At 38.4% G+C, this 18,876-nt stretch overlaps 2 protein-coding genes across 9 annotated transcripts in view; one reads left to right on the forward strand and one right to left on the reverse strand.

The window, feature by feature from the left end:
* Positions 1-18,876, forward strand: part of Pasha (microprocessor complex subunit partner of drosha) — a 180,805-nt gene that overhangs the window by 45,080 nt on the left and 116,849 nt on the right. The window lies entirely within an intron of this gene.
* The window catches only part of LOC143375939 (spondin-1), a 45,500-nt gene that overhangs the window by 17,904 nt on the left and 8,720 nt on the right, over positions 1-18,876 (reverse strand). For all 8 annotated transcript variants that reach the window (XM_076825620.1, XM_076825617.1, XM_076825616.1 and 5 more), the window contains exons 2-7: positions 17,967-18,168; positions 6,089-6,332; positions 4,215-4,401; positions 2,776-2,940; positions 2,414-2,537; positions 2,015-2,145 (exon numbers count right to left, since the gene is read on the reverse strand). In XM_076825620.1, coding sequence (XP_076681735.1) covers positions 2,015-2,145; positions 2,414-2,537; positions 2,776-2,940; positions 4,215-4,401; positions 6,089-6,332; positions 17,967-18,168 — 1,053 coding nt within the window. The remainder of the gene's footprint in view (positions 1-2,014; positions 2,146-2,413; positions 2,538-2,775; positions 2,941-4,214; positions 4,402-6,088; positions 6,333-17,966; positions 18,169-18,876) is intronic.

Raw genomic sequence — 18,876 nt, forward strand, 5'->3', positions numbered from 1 at the left:
TCTTACTTAATTCTCACTTTTTTCAACTGCAATTTGAAGTAGCTAAACCCAGAGTTGGGCAAAATGTAATCTAACTACAACTTACAAATACGATTAAAATGCAATCAACTACACAATTACATTTTAATTGTATTTGTAAGTTGTAATTACATTACATTTTGTAATTTGTAAGTTGTAATTAGATTGCATTTTTTCCAACTCTAGCTAAACCTCGCTCAAATCAATTTCTGAAGATAGTTTCAGATACAGGATTAAAAACAGCATTACTTTGTCACTAGCCATTATAAAATTTTCAAAAGCTTTAAATTTACCCACAAAATCGACACACCCTAGGGTCACTTTAACTTCTGCCTGGCGGATACAGGGTCCATTTTGACCCACCCCATGCATCAAACTACTCGTCTTACTTCCCATTAGCATAGTTTCACGAACACAGCAATGTCAAATAAAAAAAAAACATGAAAATCCAGCATACAAGCTTACTCTGAAAGGTGCATAAAAAAATGGCCCCAAATGTCCCTTATATACCTACTCGATTTTTCATACGTCTGCTGTCCAAGGGTAAAAAATCGGGTGTTTGAAAGCCATCAAAGGCGACTTCGCTTTAAAACGGATTAGTCGAATAACATTCAAGTTAAATTCACAGTGCACCAGTTAGCTGACCCTCCCCAGGTTAAATAATATTCGCGATCTCGACCGTGCTTTTCGCTCTTTTCGCCGATCGCGGGGTCGCCAACTGCGAAAGGGCGCACCCCCGGAAACGGAAGGCGTCGCGACGAGGAAAATTCTCGCCGCGCCGGAAAAGTGTCGAGGGCCACGTTTACCTCGACGTCGTCAGCGATTTTCCCGCATCCCGCAGCCCTATTGTCAATTGTTAGGGACGAAACCTCCCGTCGAATTTATTATGCTACGCTCTGTGCCCGACAGCTGAAGCTCATATTGTTCTGCCAACTCGATGCAATCGATGGAGCCACTTTATTTTATTTTTTTTGCCAGGCAAAATGTTCCCCTTTTCCATCCAACTTTCACAGGGACTCGCTTTTCCTGCTCGCAAGGACTTTTCTTGGCGACGCAACTGGGGCCTCAAGTGAATGATTTTTAGAACGAGGGATCTACTGTTTGGGGAAGGAATTGTTCACTTGTCAAATGGAATATGTTGCTGAGACAGTTGTGCGTAAATGTGTTTGTCTGTGAGAATGTAAATAAACTTCATTTAAGTTTGAAGTCATCGTGTGATCAATAATTGTTTTTAAGTGATTTTAATTAGCCTCGATCCTCTGTATGTTTGGTGCTCGTTTGTCGAGTGTATAGTTCAAATCCAACAACTTAATTAAACACCCACTTCCACTAATCTGATTGTCTTGGAAATTTACAGGCGTGTGTAGTTGGGATGACGATACAATATTAAAAAAAATTAAAAAATACAACTAAATATAAACAGAAATGTATAAAAAAATCCACAAACACTAAAAACTAGAAAAAGATAAAAACAATGAAAAAATCACAAACAGTAAAAACTAGAAAATAAAAAAATATAGAACACTAATTTGTGTCAAACGATTTTACTAAAAATGTACTAAAAAATAATTATTTTCTTGTACGAAAATTCCGATGGTGATATGTGACTTTAAATAAAATCATACAAACTGTGATTATCCTTTTTTTAACAATTGTTTTGAACAATTCTACAGGATAATCACAGCGTTTGTATGATTTTATTTAAAGTCACATATCACCAACGAAATTGTAGTACAAGAAATTAATTATTTTTTAGTTTTTAGTGCATTGTTAGTAAACTCGTTTAACATAAACATTTTTTAATATACTTCTTAATTCAACTGTTAAGATTCGAAGAGCAAGTCACAGAGAACTGAATTGCCAATTAATCTGGATGCAAATGTTTAATTTGTTCGGGTATCTAGTTAATGCTTGATTAACCTTCGCAAATGATGGAACGCCCAGGAAAAAGGAGGCTTTCTTATGAAAAGCGTATTTGAGAAAATATTGCACTTACTAAGTAGGTGATTCCGCTGTCAGTCCCAACATCGTAAGGGTAAAGATTAAGCTCCTTGTGCTCTATCCAGGAGCGATTTTCGAGGCACAACTCCAGCCCGGAAACGCCGACTATCCAATCAGGTGAAGGGTCTAAAAAAAATATGCTAAGTTCGTGAGTTCAATGAAATTGTATAATAATGCATTAAAAGCATGTAACAAATCCGAAGGAAGTTGCTGGAGTATGTTTATTTTTTATTTTCCACCTAATATCGTGTATTTATTTTATATTCCATTTTTTTCACTACTCGGTCTTCTTACTTCGAATCGTTAATTTTCTTTTTTTTTTATTTCATAAACTTATAAATCTCATCGCGAAAATCTGAGTATACGAATTGACAAATATCAGAGCACGACTCACCAAGCATGGAGACCAGGGACATCAGATGATGTTTCCTGTCCACGCGGAAGACTGCGAAGGTTTTGCCAGTAACGTTGGGGTAACTTATCCCCCTGGCTTTGATTATCGTCCGGATGTGCTCGCTCTAGGAGGATGTAAAACGTGACTGCATAAATATTTAACCACTACCATCAATATTAATCCGGCCCGCCTCTTTTGGAAAAGACTGAAGCTAAAAATGTGCGGGCGAAGGGAAGAGAAAAGAGCCGCCCCCTTTCAGACTCTCAGAATCTAGATTACATTTTTCGAATTACCGTCGGTGATTTAAGGGTTTCGTCAGAATTTATGGAAACGAAGTAAATAAATTTAGCGGGCTTATTTACTTGCTCTTTTAATTCTGATTCCAATTTCCTCGTCGACCCAAGCTCAGCTACTTGTTGCAAACCGGTGCTCGCCATGCCGTTGTATTTCCAAAACCTGTAATCGACTGTGTGCGAGGCTCCAATCACGTCTGAGAACCGAATCAGCCATCCCTTGCTAGGAAAATCCTGTTTAAAGATGAAAGAAAATCGTGCTCAGTGAAGTTTCTTAAATAAGATTCTCGAGATGAACGACGCTTTAAGGGTAATTAATTACCTTTGTAGAAACTTTCAAAATTTACAGGGTAGAGTATTTTAAAGTTTAACGGAGACTGGTTCTTAGCGAATTTTAAGAAGAATTGCGATACCTCGCGTTTTATAAAATTTTCAAAAATTCACGTAGCTTCTTATCTCCGCGAATCAAGCGCACTTTCTTTTTACGAAGAATTTAATTTTAAATATGTATGATCAGGTGGAGAATTAAACCAAAAATACTGAAATATATTTCTGTTATTTTTGATCAAGGAAATTTTTAGTTTCGTTAGAATCGTACTTATTTAACAACCGCAGACGAAAGCGGCGAATTCGTTATAAATTCTTGCCTCGACTCGAGGGCCTTTCGAACGAACATGGTCAGTGCAATTTCTTCCCGACAGAATTTCCGAACTGTACAGGGCCAGTAGTTTCGAAAAAGTTCCGTCGAACTTTCTTCCGATCCACTTTCACGCCATCAGCTACCCCACTTCCGTTCACGAAATCGACATTAATAAAGCAGTAGCGTGGCTTCTTATATCGAACGAAAAATTCGACAGAGAATTGAAACAATTCCCTTCGAACTCTCGATAAATTAACTAAAAAACAATAAAATTCAAAGATACTCTGGTCAAGAAATTAGGAATTATATAACAAGGTGCCTTTTTGTATAATTCAACATTTCTTGACCAGAGTATCTCTGAATTTTATTGTTACAGCGATTTTTAGTTTTTGAGCTAATTTATTGCTATAGAAAATTTTCAGTTTTAATTATGAATCTCCCAGCATTTTCTGACAATTATCGCGCAGTAGTCTTTAAAAGTTTTTTTTTAATGAAAATAAAAAATAAAAAAAAAATATAGTATGCTCGAGAGTTCGAGGGGAATTGCTTCAATTCTCCTCTTCTATAATACTTTATAAATCTTAATATATAAAGCAGAAAGCTTCTATACGTTTGTGTTTGACTGTCGCCTAAAAACTTTCCAAGGATAAACTCTGGAATAACGAAATGTGCCTCAGCTCACTTTGACTAATCCAGACGAATGTGACTATTTTCACCAAAAAACAATAAATTTTTTTTTTTTATAAAATCAGAATCTAAATTTCAGGCGAAGCCGAGTAGTAAAGCTAGTTCTATAATATTTTACAAAGCTCGATAGCTGTCCCATGCATGTCTGTCAATCGATTTTATTTGCACAGGTGTTACGTGCCTTGGGGTGGGTGTTCCTCGACCAAAGTCCCTCGAAAGTGACCTCGTACTTGGCCTCGTCGCAGGCGCAACACTCCTGCAGCACTGGGCCCTGATCGTCAGCCTCTGCTTTCGAGTCCTGACAGATCTTCACGGACAAGCTGGGATCGTCTATGTACCACGTATCCGGCGTCTCCAGTATCGTTGTCCTGCGGTCCATGAAAGAAGTAAAAGGAGGCGAGGGGGCTCGCGTTATTGATCCGATAGATTATCCGATCTGATCAGTGAACGCTGTTGTTCGAATAATCGAGTATTTCACACAATCGAACGGTAATATTCTAACGGGGAGGTAGATCGTTTTTATTATTCGATATTGCAGATTCAAAAGAGAACGAAATGGCCATTTTTCGACCGAGCTGCGAACGAAACGATAATTTTATTGCTTTGTCGATATGTGAATATGGGGAAGCTGTAATAAATGTGTTATCATGAGTTGCAGGGAAAAAGACGGTGTGAAAGTAGAAGAGGGCAATGTCGATGGGACTCTTTTTATATTAAATTAGATTTCGATCTTGTTACTGTCTAAAATTCTGCAGGATGGGGCGAAGCGAGGTATGGGAGGATAGCAAGGTTCAGGCTGGGGAAGGAGATGAGGGGGGAAGGTATTGGGAGGAGGAGAGGAGATGCAGGATGTGTGGAGGGGAAGAAGAGACGTGGGAGCACGTGCTGGAAAGATGTACAGGGGATGAAGGAGATGAAAGCGAGGTCGGGGAAAAGATAAGGGAAATCTTGGACGAAGGAGGTAAGGGAGAGGAGTGGATGAAGAGGTTAGAGGGAAAGAGGAGAGAGAAGGGGAAGAAGGAACGGGGGAGGAGGGAGGGTTGAAGGTAGGAAGGAACGAAAGAAGGAGTGGAGTGAAAGAGTGGAAATGGAAGTCGAAGGGTGCGAGCGGAGGCAAGGGCGAAAAACGTAGAATTAAGAGGCGAAAGCGTTAGGATAAGACTAGTTTAAGCGTAGGGTAAGAGAGGGGTAGGTGGCGGAGGCGAGCGAGTGGAGAGAGAGAGAGAGAGAGGGAGTGAGGGGAAGAGAGGGAGCGGAGGAGTAGATTAAGAATTAGAAGTAAGTTAAGTTAAGAATGTACAGGAGAGGAGAGAGGTGGAAAGAGTTTTACTTGCAACCCTAAGGGAAATTCAATAAAATCATACTACTACTATCTAAAATTCCTATTCTCGCATAGAAGTGATATTGATAAAAGGGGAGAAATATAAGCAGCTGGATATATACTTTGCTTGCACGTCAATGATTTGCAGGTGGTATTAATATCCGTATATTATTCTAAAATAATTCTTTTGTGGTTCGATATACTAAAATATTTTTTGCCAGCTTTTGCTGCACCTGCGACAACGTGTCTGTTACGTTATGAGTTCATTCCTATGGAATTCTACGTCGGTCTTCAAACTTGTCTCAATAAAATCCTGCAATGACTCATTTTCTAGTAATTGTTCCTCCTTATTAAAAATCGCACGTCAGCAGTTCGATAAATAAAACACAAATTTTAAAATATAAAAAGGTTCGCCGCCGGGGCCCATAGGACCCCGCATCCTCTAAGAATTAATAAGCTCGACATTTTTTAACGCACTAGTTACCTAGGCACTGAAAAAGTGGCATTATCAGAAAAATGTTAATCAAATTAATGGAATTGGAAAATTGGACGGCATTGTTTTCGTTCTCTCCCTGTTAGTTTTACCTTGTAACGGGGCTCACCCACAAATTCCCTTGGCAATAACGCGCGTATTCAAAATTCCGAGGGAAGAATATCGTTTCTCGACGCTCGGAGTGGGAGTATCGAAAGTAAAACGCTCACTTTCATGCTTGCTATTAAAAGTATCCCTTCACCTGATAAATATGCAACCGCTACCTTCGGAAGGGCTGGTCCAGGCCACGGAGACCTCCTCCTTCGGCACCTTGGACGTCTCCACCACAGCGTTAGGGCAGCTTTCGGAGTACCTCGACAGAGCCTCGTCCTGGAGGTCGAAAACACCGCTGTCCGCGGTCTCGCTTTCGCTTTCCGAGTCGCTGGATATCAGGAACCTCGTGAACTTGCGCGGTATCACCCCCGCGCTCTCTGCTTGCACCGTTACTGAAACAGCGATTTTCGTTTTGCCACAGTTTCCATGGGTTCCGTGGCGAAAGGGTTGTCAAAGATGGTCGAAACGAGCTTCCAAATTGATACTTCCACGGCGGAATGGTCTGTTAACATATTCCCTGCCAAGGTGGAAACTTAGATTTTTAGGAGGCTATAGAAAGCAACGAGCAAACCCATTCTGCGGTACTCGGTTATAGACAAATAGTAGTTGTGTTATTTTCTTCCAATTTCAGAATTTTTTGGATCTACCTTAAGGGGTTAGAACACCTTGGCCAGGTCAAGAAATATCGCGTCTTTGGGAATTTATTTCTAACAAGGGAACACCGCGAACCCTTACTCACCGATTGGAACGCAACTTTGTGGGTTTATAATTACTCAAGAGGGTGAAAACTAACCTCAAAGTCAAATAAGCGCTTACACTTTTCCGCGTATAACTCCTAAATTACAATAGACAGAAAAAAATGTTTCAAACAAAAGTTTAATGGTGAACTGAGCTCTGCAAACTTGCGTTAACAAAATTTTGAAAAAATTTTTTTTTCGTTGTGGTATTTTTTTTTTAAAACTCTTTTCAAAATTCTGTTAACGCAAGTTTGCAGTACTCATTGCGCCATTAAACTTTTGTTTGAAACATTTTCTTCCCTCTGTTGTAGTTAGGGAGTTATACGCGAAAAAGTGGAAGTGCCTATTTGACTTTGAGGTTAGGTTTCAGTCCCTTAAAAGGCGATAGGGCCCGAATGAAACACACCGTTGTTCTCGTCTTCAGTCACTATATAAACCCACAAAGTTGCGTTGCAATCGGTGAGTTCGCGGTGTTTCCTTGTGAGTGACAAAAACACTTATCGATACAATTTTTTTATTAACGACAGAGACATCTTTGAATAATATATACAATTTTTTTCAAATATCAAAACATTCCGGAAACTTTAGATGCGCTTTTCTCGAAACCACGAAGCTGTTTGCTTCAAAGTAGACTGTAGAGAATACATTTAAGAACATCTGTAAAAAATTGTATAAAAATTCATAGAGTTTTACTCAAATTACGCATTTAAAGTTTTCGGAATGTTTTGATATTTGAAAAAAATATATATATATTATTCAAAGATGTCTCTATCTTCATTGAAAAATTTTATCGATAAAAGTGTTTTTGTCGCTTAGAAATAAATTCCCAAAGATGCGAAATTTCTTGACCTGGTCAAGGTAACCCCTTAATTTAGACAATGAATCCAGAAATGGGTACTTTTTTTCTTTTGATGGAAGTTTTACTTTTGGTAAAGCCCCTGGTCAGCCCACAATGGCAACATTATTTCACAAGAATATCATTTTATTTTTCAGATCCATGGATGTTTAAAGGAGGCTGCCCATTTTTCTGCATTAATCTAAAGAACCCCAAAAGTCATAAATAATTTAATACAGAAATTATAGTAAATAATTTTCTTCGAGTACTTTATGGACTAATAAATCACGTGTAATAAGTATTTTATTTTATTTTGTAAAATAAAACCCCTAAAAAAATCCTAAAATCATTCATTTTCGCCGCGGTCAAATGTAACCCCTTAATTCCTTACACCTGTATGCATCGTTTATTTAATTAGCACGGTACTTCTACGTTTTCCTTTATCATTAATATTTACGCGCTCCCTCGCGAAAACAGGGACTAACGTGGACAATTATTTTCGCGCACGAAACCACCCCGTTTTTGGCTACACATCCAACCATCGAGTCACACGGTACATCGACTCCGTAAACATGCGGTGCAAATGAAAATTCTGTAAATCTGGGTCAACATTTGTAGCCGAAATGGAGGCACAGCTTCCGTATTACTCGAGTAAATATTCCATGTATCTTGTAAGGTAAACTTTACACCCCATCCCTGCGTATGCGCGCACCATAAACAATTTAAAGGTTGGGTTCGATCCGCACGGAAGCGAAACGAAAAACCGACGGTTAGAGCGCGAAAATGTCCGAGCCCTGTAGAATCTCCATCTATCGAACAATATTCGTGTATCCAAAATAGAAATATGGAAGCTCGCCGGTCTGTGGCTCGCTATTTATAACTTGGATTAAACATGATACACGGTGTACCCAAGCGAAACATCGAAAGCGGGCACGATTTTTTTTCCTGGCAGCGTTTAAGGGCCGTCCATTATCTTGACTGCGAAAAATAATGCGCCACGAATTTTACATCCCCTTCATTTATCCAGGTCTCGCTGAACGAGGGGTAGCTTCGATATTGGAAAGCATGGGAATTTGATTGAACACGAAAAGGCTGGGAGAAGTCGAGAGTAATTAGGTGGACGTACGATTCTGAGTAGAAGTCTTGTCTTCAATGGAATCCTATCATTAAAGCATCTATTAAGGAGTTGCATCCACCTAGAGGTCCGGAAAGAGCATACAAGTTCAGGAATTTTTTGGGGGAAAAGTATAAGTGAAAATCATACACAATGTTTTTCTACTAAAAGATACATCTTTTAACAATATTAAAATTCGGAGAACGTCAGGTACTTCTGCAAGTTATTTATTTTTAAAATCTATTTGAATTTTTGCTTTCAGATGCATCGTTTGGCCTAGGGAAGGTCCACCAGTTAATGGTTAAAAAACAAGACACATATCCAAGCCGATATCTCCTTTAGTTAATAACAATATCTCAAGAAAATTTAGAATAATATAGTTAAAGGATGTATTTGTTAGTAGAAAAGCATTGTGTTTGATTTGCACTTGTACTTTTCCCAAAAAAAATTCCTGAACTTGTGTGTTTTTTCCGGACCTCTAGGTGGATGTAACCACTTAACCGGCTTAACGCCTTAACAGTTCACTGAATTTTATAAAAACATCAAAAACGTGTGGTACCCTTTAGTTTTTAAAGCTTTAATTTTTGTATATACATATAGGCCATAAGAAATTATACGTGTTAAATCCAACTACGTAATATTACGTTCGTACATGGTGGAGAGAAATATAAAAATTCTAATAAACCAATGCAATACATAAAACATAAAGTCTTAAGGGGTTAAAAAATTAATGACAGTTCGATTCACAGTTTGGAGTTATTTTCAGTTCGTTACTCTTTACCAGTTCACTAATAATGGAGTTTGAAGAGAAAGTAAGCTGAACTTTGCAATAGGCTTCGCAGTAAGTACCTAGTCAATTTTCAGTGTAATAAAAATTGTTACAAATTTCATTCGTGGAATTATTGACAGAGGGGTATTCAAGCGTTATGTCGATAATAAAAATGAACCCCTATAGCCAGGAAAATTGCACTCGCTGCAGCGCGTCGCGTAATTGAAACGATTCCTCTGGTTTCACAAACTTTTTCTGCTTTTAAGCAAGCAAATTAAATTCCAAAAGCCTGCCATGTTATTCGACCTCTCACGGCCAGACAGGATGTAGCGCAACCCGGGACATGTCTTTGTCAATATTTCTGCAAATTTTTAGACCTTAATAATGAAACTTAAAAATTTGGCGAATTTAAAAAAAAATCGCCTTTATCCACAACTATTTTCTCAAATACAAATTTCATCATATCAAAACCTACATTTCTAGAAAAGGACTATTAGAGTATTACAGATGTACGAATTATCACTCAGAAGTTAAAAGATTCAAAACTACGAAATTGGTAACTACAGTGAACCCCGTGTGACCACGAAGGGTTAATCTGCACAATACTGTCAAGATGTAAGCAATTCGTTAAGACGAGCATTTTTAGTGAAATTCAAAATTTGACCACCCCCACTTAAGCATTATCAAATCAAATTAAATAAATCTTCATTCTACATAAAATACAGGTAAATTTAATCTACCCCCCAATAAACTAAATTAATTATATTTTCAGTGAAATTCAAAATTTTACCACCCCCACTTAAGCATTACCAAATCAAATTAAATAAACCTTCATTCTACATAAAGATTGCATTCGTAAATTTGGAAGTTAGCAAGTTTGTGATCGTCCTTAAATTCCGTAAGGCTTTTTGGGGGGCGGAGGGTGTCACGAATTTCTTACGTTTCCTTACAGAGGGGAAGGAGAGTCAGGTAGCGTCTTCAGTAATATTTTTCCACCTAATTTTTAATAAATACAAATTCTATCATTACTGTTCCAGAAAAGTAGTTTTAGTTTAAATTTCACGTAACCGAGTTAAACGAATTATACAAACTTTTAACAGAATTTTGATAACTGGAAAAATTGAATGCTAAAAATATTACGTAAGGAGGGAGTTGTAATATCAAATCTCACGGATTCTTATACTGGGGGTGGGAGGGAGCACGAAATCGCTAAAATCACCCTTACGCAATTTAAGGGCGGCCCTTTTTCAAATGGTAACTTTAGAAGAGAATTTTCGAAATTCTCGTTTCACTCCGAGCGTAGACGATCTTCTAAACATCCTGTGGACGTAAGAAGCGTTACTCCCCTTCCGGTCGATTTTACTTCGACTGCCGCGAGCATTTATGGCTTCCAGTATTACGGGTCTTCGCGGAACTGCGTCTGCGTGAAATATTCAGCCGTCGTAGATGGCGAACACTTTTCCCGGCAGGATCGAATTCGCCGCGATCGAATGGTATTTCATCGCCGCGCGTCTAACTGTCGCACAATACGAAGTTAATTGTAACACAAGGAGCACAGAATCACAGCTACAAATGGAGGGACCATTTTCGCTACAATCAGCAGTATTGTTTCGAGTTCTGGCCAAGTCTGGTGAAGATTCCAATCGCCGCATCGTTCCTGATTCCCTAATTAATTGTTTATTACGAAAATGAAGCTTTTCATTTGAAAAAAAAAAAAAAATAATTGGTGTGAACTTCTTGCGTCGTCTTGGAAACGTTAAACACTTTCCAGCATTTCGCTGTCGATATCAAAGCAACATTCTGGCAAATGTTGAAAGTCAGACATATGTGACGCAGAGAAATCTGTGGCTGGCAAGTGTTTTGGCGAGGCACCGTTGAAATTCGTAGACTTGCGTCAGCATACAGTGACTGGTGACCTCCCACGATCATTCCCATAACCCTGAATTAGAAGAATTAACTATGAAAAAAGAGGGGAGCCCGGGGGGAAACAGTTAACTAAAGCCTTCGTCGGGGTATCGCGTTTCCCACGCCAGCGCCAGCAGAAATGAAATTAAGAAACGCGGGCTCGTCGATTTTTGCCACTGCGCGAAAAATCTTAATAGAGCTTAAGGGCAACTTTTGCTGGATTTGCAGGTTATTGGAACTCGGATATTTCCTTAGGAAAAATAATAATTTCTCAATCACCTGGAGAAAAAACAGTAAATGTTGTCCGTAAATTCTATTCTATTTATAAGAGAATCTATTTAAGTACCGGAGAAACTAATTATTTCAGCGCTTCCCAACGATTCGCACTATTTATATTCAATGTAGGTACATTATATACATTTCTTGATTATAATCTAGAAATATTAACTTTCATCGAGGCACCTGTATTTTTGCTCACCCACAAAAGCAAGCGAAAAATAATCATAAATAAATAGAAGAAGTATGAAAAATAATAAATGAATAAATACTATTAGTACATATATATACTTAAAGGGAAAACAATTATGAAAAAAATAAAACCGACTTCGAAAACATAAAAATGCAAAAAGTAAAAAATCATTTTCTTCGTTATTTAATCTACAACTCTCAATAGTTTTATGTCGGCGCCTCATCATTTGAACAGTGCAAATCTAACGCCGACTTAAAAATATTGAGAGTCGTAGATCAAATAAGAAAAAAACTGATTTTTTTACTTTTCGGTGCATTTTTATTTTCTTGAAGTCGGTTTTATTTTTTTACAAATTTCCTATTTTCTACTTTTTAGTAATTTAAGTCGTATAACTACATTTATTTAAAAAAATATGGGGAGGCCTACAAAAAGAGCTGCTCATAATAACAATAACGAAGTGGGTCAATGAATCAGATTTCTTATTTTCGGTGTAACTTCAAAACTGCTGAACCGATTTTGATAATTCCTTCTCCCTGACTTAAGTTGATCGAATCCGAACCAAATGCAACAAGTTTCGCGAAAATCGGTCCAGTAGTTACGGAGAAATTCGCGGACAAACATAGTACATACAAACACATCGAATCGAGAAGCTCTTTGAAGTCGGCTAAAAATACTAACACAAATAATTTTGCTAAGCTAGAATCGCATTTTAAACCACTGTGCGCTCATCGCCTGCGCACTTCATATGTCAATCTGTAAAAATTTCTGCCACGCGTCACAAGCATCCTGCACGAATACCATTTGCCACGAACGAAACAGGAGAAGAAAGAGCGCATAACTGGGAATCGATCCAGCGAAGCTTGCACTCGGTGCAGCGTCTCGTGAATTTAGTTGTCACGCTGCTTGATCGCCTCTCCGTTTACGTCTTTAGAAACCCTTCGAACGTAAATCGCCAAGATTTGTGTCTGCGCGGCGAGGCTTAATCGAATTCCGGATAATACCAGCCCTTCTTTTCGCCCCCTCCCCGCTTGGCCTTCCCGTCTCCACCGCTGCGCTCGACATCCATTTCTCACCTTGACACGCGTTAGTTCGCCAAACTCGTGCATGGCGAGAAGCTTTTCGCCGCCCGGAGGAGGAAGGACGACGTTACACGGAGGCGCAGTTGCGCGTGATCCTCCTCGATGAACGATAAAACGTAATGGGGCGAAGGTTTCCAGCGGATTGTCTGTATCTAAAGTTTAATTGACCGGGGGAAGCTTTTCCAATAGAGGTTTCTCGACAGTGCGTAATTAGATTTGGCCGTGGCAATTATATTACCAGCGAGCTTTCGCCAGTATTTGTGTCTTCGCCCTGCCAGCGGTGAAAACCGGCGAGGAGGGTGTCGGAATATAATAAAAAGCCACTTGGCTGCACGCTCCCTTTCGGATATTAGATTTCTAACGCCAATGGGCATCTTTCGAATGACCTGGCAATTTATTCTCGGCTACGAGGGACGCTTGAGTAATTGTCTTTAAGGGGCCGTTCTGGTAATCACGCCGCAACATTCAGGTTTTTTTTTCTCAGTAAATACAACGAATAACAATGTCAAACTTTTTTTCGTTTATTAAGCTACTTGTAATGTGTACGGAACAATTTTTTAAATATACTTTTCATTGTGTTTTTTCAATGTTATCTGGAGTTGAAAATCGCGCCTTTGAAAAGAAGCACCTCCCTAGCGGGAGTGATTTAAGCTCACAGACTCATCTGAAAGAAAAAAACCAAACTGATTCGTAATCATTATGAGTACCGCTATCGCAGGTGCCAGAATTATCCACGTAACTCAAAATTTAATAAAATTGCGCGCATTCAAACTTCAAATTTCGAAATTGTCCATTCTTGAAGTTTGAATGCGCGCAATTTTGTTAAATTTTGAGTTACGTGGATAATTCTGGCACCTGCGATAGCGGTACTCATGGTGATTAAGAATCAGCTTGGTTTTTTTCTTTCAGATGAGTCTGTGAGCTTAAATCACTCCCGCCAGGGAGGTACTTCTTTTCAAAGGCGCGATTTTCAACTCCAGATAACATTGAAAAAACACAATTAAAAGTGTATTTAAAAAATTGTTCCGTACGCACTACAAGTAGCTTAATAAATGAAAAAAAAGTTTGACATTGTTATTGATTGTATTCACTGAGAAAAAAAAGGCTGAATGTAGCCGAATTTTGCGGCGTGATTACCAGAATGACCCCTTAAGAGAAATTAATTTTTAGCGAAGCCGTGGTTCATGGAAATAGCTTTCATGTGGAAATGTTATCAAAGGGGATAAACATTTTTTGGTTATCACTATAGCATCGTCGAAATTGCGATTAAAAAGTTATTTCAGAAATACTGTCTTTGCATTGAAAGCCTGAGAGCATAGGAGTATTTGCTGGAAATATTACACAGTTGTCAATGTTATTTATGTGCTTTTATATCTACTGTATCCTCTAGCTTTTACTTCTGTCACTCCAGCATTTTGTTGCAATATTTTCCCATGACGTTTGGACTTTCGCGCGGCTGTAGAACCAATATTTCTCGAGTCGTTCGCTGACGTTAAATCGAAACAAATACCGGTGCTCCATCGAAAAATGCGAGAAAATAGACGAGATAAATTCCAAGTCTACGCTGAACTTAACCCTTGAATAAGAATTTAGTCGAATGCACTTTTTCCAAACCTGCAAACAAATTCTCAATCGAATAAAAATCGATCACGTTTAATTTTGATTTTTAATAAAATTTGATTCCAGTCAATTGCTCTTTGATTAAATTTCTACTCGAATGAAATCTGTTTAAGGTACACGAATAAAGCGGAAGTACGTACCGTTATTTTTGTATCGACTGTTTGACTGCGGGCTGTAATTGCGTGATTCTATATTAAACGTTTACATAGTTGTGAAAATGTAATACGAAGAGTGGAGGGTTTTAATTGGAACGAGGAAGAAGCTGAATTCGCTTCGCGCCACATTCTTGCCATTCATTACTGTCTTCCTGCCAGGCCTGAGTTTGAGGGATGATCATAAGCCACATTCTCCGCTGTCTGTTTCCCATTGTCTTTTCCCACTGTGACGTTACTCTACTTCGACGCGACAAAAGGAGATTAAAACTTTCATTCTTAAAATCTGCACGGCTTGAAGCGGCTTAAAAAATCGTTCGAGTGGTTTGGAGTTTGGTTAAAAATTCTCAATGGCACTTTCTTAACTTTTATAGAACAAATTGAAAATATTTATTTCTAGGGCGAGAAAGAAGAGAGCTTGCTTTAAAAAAATTAGTACACTATTACCAGATAATTCAACCTTTTTTTTAAAGAGGATTAAGTAAACTTTATTCCTTAAAAATAAAAATGAAACACGCAGTGTAATACTTTTTTAAAATAATATATCCTGCGTAGTTTATTCCAGAACCCTGCTTTTGCGTTGTTTAAATATAAAAGATTGAGTTTGACTTTTGAATATAAAAGATTGAACAGTGGATACTTCGATTATGGGCCAGTTTTTTAATATACAAGCTTCTGTTGGTGTAAGAAAGAAAGACAGGCTTCTGGAGAGCAACAAAGAATACAACAAAAAATTTCCCATCAGAAAATTCTTTTTTTTCCCTAATGGGAAATTTTTTTTTGTATTCTTTGTTGCTCTCCACAAGACTGTTTGTGTTCCTTACACCAAAAGAAGCGTGTACATCAAAAACTGGCCCATATGAAGCATATTTACAAGTCGCTATGATTATTTTTAAAAATTAGGATTTATATTGTTCCTTAATAGATTAAAAAAGTGTTGTGTTTGTGTCAGGTATAAAAATGGCTTCCACTCGTATCCCCAAATCTACAAGGACGTCAGCTGGAGAGTCATTAATTGGAAAACAGACAGAAACTTTTTCCCATGCCCCTAAAAACGATTAACCCCAGCGACCTCCAAATATTTTCCGCATAGGCTGAAATTGTGCACAGGTGTTAGTTAGTTTCATGTTTGGAACGAAGGCAAGCCTTGCGGAAAATCTAAATTTTATATTTGAGAAAATGGCCCAACAATGGCCCCGGAATTATTTCGTATCGAAACGCGGTTTGGTAGAAAGCTTCGAAGGGGACCGTCTATTGTTTGTCGTGGATTTCGCAGAGTTCCTCAGCTCTGCACTCGTTGCATTCGTTGAACTGCATCCACGCAGAGTTCGACACCTGGCTCGCTGCCAGCCTGTTTACGTAACGCATTAATTCACCGACTGGTTGGGCTTGCGCGCGTTCGTGGCCGTGGATCATCTCCGTCGACTTGGTCGGCTTAGATTTCGACGATTGTAGCCCTCCCTCGATAAGAGCGAAGTGGATCGAGCGTGGAAGAGAGGCAGGGGAATGAATCCAATCCGAGTTGGTTGTGATTGACAGCGGAGGCAATGCGCATCGGCGAAATGGACTGCAGAAGTGAATTCTGTGGATCGTGTTACGTGGCTGCAATGATCCACGCTGTTATAGGTGCGCCGAGCAACGGCGAGGCCTGCCGATGCGCAAAAATTGGATGACTCGAGTTTGTAGTTAATTAAATTAGCGTCGATTAAAATCGCGATTGCGAATGAAGTTTATCGCTTCTGCTTTTATTTTATTTTCAATAACGTGCTAATAATCCGCTTGATCTTGGGTGTTTTAATTTACTTCGTAAGTTAATTTGGAATTGTGAAAGTCGAAACTAGTTTTCCTTCTGGGCTGGTTTCAATCGTTAAGTAATTGTCGAGAAGAGTCCGTTCGCTTAATTTCCTTCGTCGGAGGCAGCAAATAAACAAGCGATTTGGAAGCTCGCGGCTCCGAATTCAGAATCTATCTAACTATTCGAAGTAAACGCGAAGAGAATTAAAACTTTCACCGGCTTCAGTCGATCTCGCCTCAACTTTTCCAGGCGACGTTCATTATGTAGGTGCCGACCTGCGGTCTGTCGAATCAAGCATCGATTACGTTTTCTCTAAGGCCCTCTCCTGAATGTAACTGTTCTGTTTTGTAAAGTAAGACGTTGGAAGAAGAAGATAAGAATTCCAAGTTTCCAGTTTCAAACCCAAAGACAAATTAGAAATATTTTCCAAATACCATTTGCGATTAAAATATATGATCCATGAGGTTTCAAATAGGGCTGTCACAGATATTAGAATGGGTATTCTAAGTAGAATTCGAATTTGAGATCCAAATAATTCGAATTTGAGATCCGAATAATTCGAATAATTAGGAGTATTCGAATCTTTGGAGTGATCGAATTTTGAATTGTCCCGAACAGGAATCTGAACATTAAATATTTTTTCACACTTTATCGTAAAATTCTTTTCATATTGGTCTTTACAATTATTTGTTTTTCAAGTGTTTACGTATATTCGTATTCAGTGCAATCCGAAATTTGAAAACACTTTAAATTATTCGAGTACTCAGAATTATTCGAATATTTGAATACTCGAATACTCAGAATTATTCGAATATTCGAATACTCAGAATTATTCGAACATTTGAATACTCAGAATTATTCGAATATTCGAATACTCAGAATTATTCGAACATTTGAATACTCAGAATTATGCGAATAGATTATTCGAATACTCGAATACTCAGAATTATTCGAATAAATTATTCGAATACTCGAATACTCAGAATTATTCGAATACTGGAATACTCAGAATTATTCGAATACTCGAATACTCAGAATTATTTGAATATTTACAGCTCTAGCCTGAAATGACTCCATAAATCTCAACTTCGATGATCCTAGAATTATAACCCATCAGCCTTGATTTATGGCCACAAATTATGATCCTCAAAAATACCTACTTTTCTTAATAATAACAGTTTCAATAATTTGCAACGTTTAAATTGCTCGAAATATAATTGCAAAATGTATTAGCATTATATGGATACAATTATAAGCTTACATAACCGAATAGTTGTATCATGCAAAAATATTATTGTACAGTAAAGCTTCGACAGTTTCAATCTCGCTTTTTACCCAATGGGCTCAAGCAAGCGAGAGAATATTTTTGTTAAGGTTGTAATTACTTATTATTTTATAATACGATGCTAAAAATCCCCCTAATTCAATCTTGATGGAATTGAAGTTTCAAAGAGGTCTCAAGTGACTTCAGAACTGAAACTCAGCTGCAGTCGTCGCACGGTTAACAGTCGAATGCAGAGAATTTTTCTGATAATTAACGAAGCCACTCACCGGTGTATCTGGCGTTTGGCATGTACGAGAAGACCGCTTCCGTTCGGTTGAACAGCGTGATGAAAATATGGTACTTTCCATCGGCATTCGAGCGCGGCTTGGTCGTGCCGTCTATGAGCCTGCTGCATTTTGATGCACTTGCGCTCGTTATCGCCGCCAACAGCAACAAAAAACTGCCGACGGCCCTTGAGCTTTTTAGTCCCTGCAAAAAAGAAGCAAGTGCAAGATTGTCAATAACCCGTGAACTTTGTAACGCGTGTCACAACCATTTCACATCCTAGCAATTCAAAGAAACACTCTGACTTCATTGCAAAAAGGATAAACAAATTGCATCTGTGAGATTTCAACCAAAAATCTTAAGTGATTAATGCTAAAAAAATTTTACGATATTAACAGACCATTTTTTCTGTTCATTCGTTGAATTTAAATTTTCCTTTACTCCCGAAGTTCAATCACTTTTGAATAAAAGCTGAAAAGTGGGAGTTATTTGTTTAATTTTTTTTTTGGAGGCGAGAACATAGTAGTTTAAGGGAATTGTATACTGAAAATTATTCCACGGGGTGTGTTTATTGTTCTTAATAGCTGCGAATTATTTCTGCGCAAGAGTAGCTACGCTCGAATGAAATGGTTCGCGTTGCAGTTCTTCGTGTCGATTAATTCTTAAATTCAGAGCCCCCTGTTTTGCTGGGGATGGCTTGGAACCAGTCCAGTAAATAAGAATGATACACCAGAAACTGGGATTAGGATCGGAAACCGATTGACCCAATTTACCCATGAGCACCCGCGACAGATGGTGGCAGATGGTGAGTTTTCATTTCACGCGAATGCGAAGGGACTCCGTTAGTTTTCGCCGACAGTCAGGGGCGAGGAAAGGAGGCACCGAGTTCTTCTAAACACATTGCTCAGTGGA

The sequence above is a fragment of the Andrena cerasifolii genome, chromosome 13 (assembly GCF_050908995.1).
Source record: "Andrena cerasifolii isolate SP2316 chromosome 13, iyAndCera1_principal, whole genome shotgun sequence".
In the NCBI taxonomy this organism is placed as follows: Eukaryota; Metazoa; Arthropoda; class Insecta; order Hymenoptera; family Andrenidae; genus Andrena; species Andrena cerasifolii.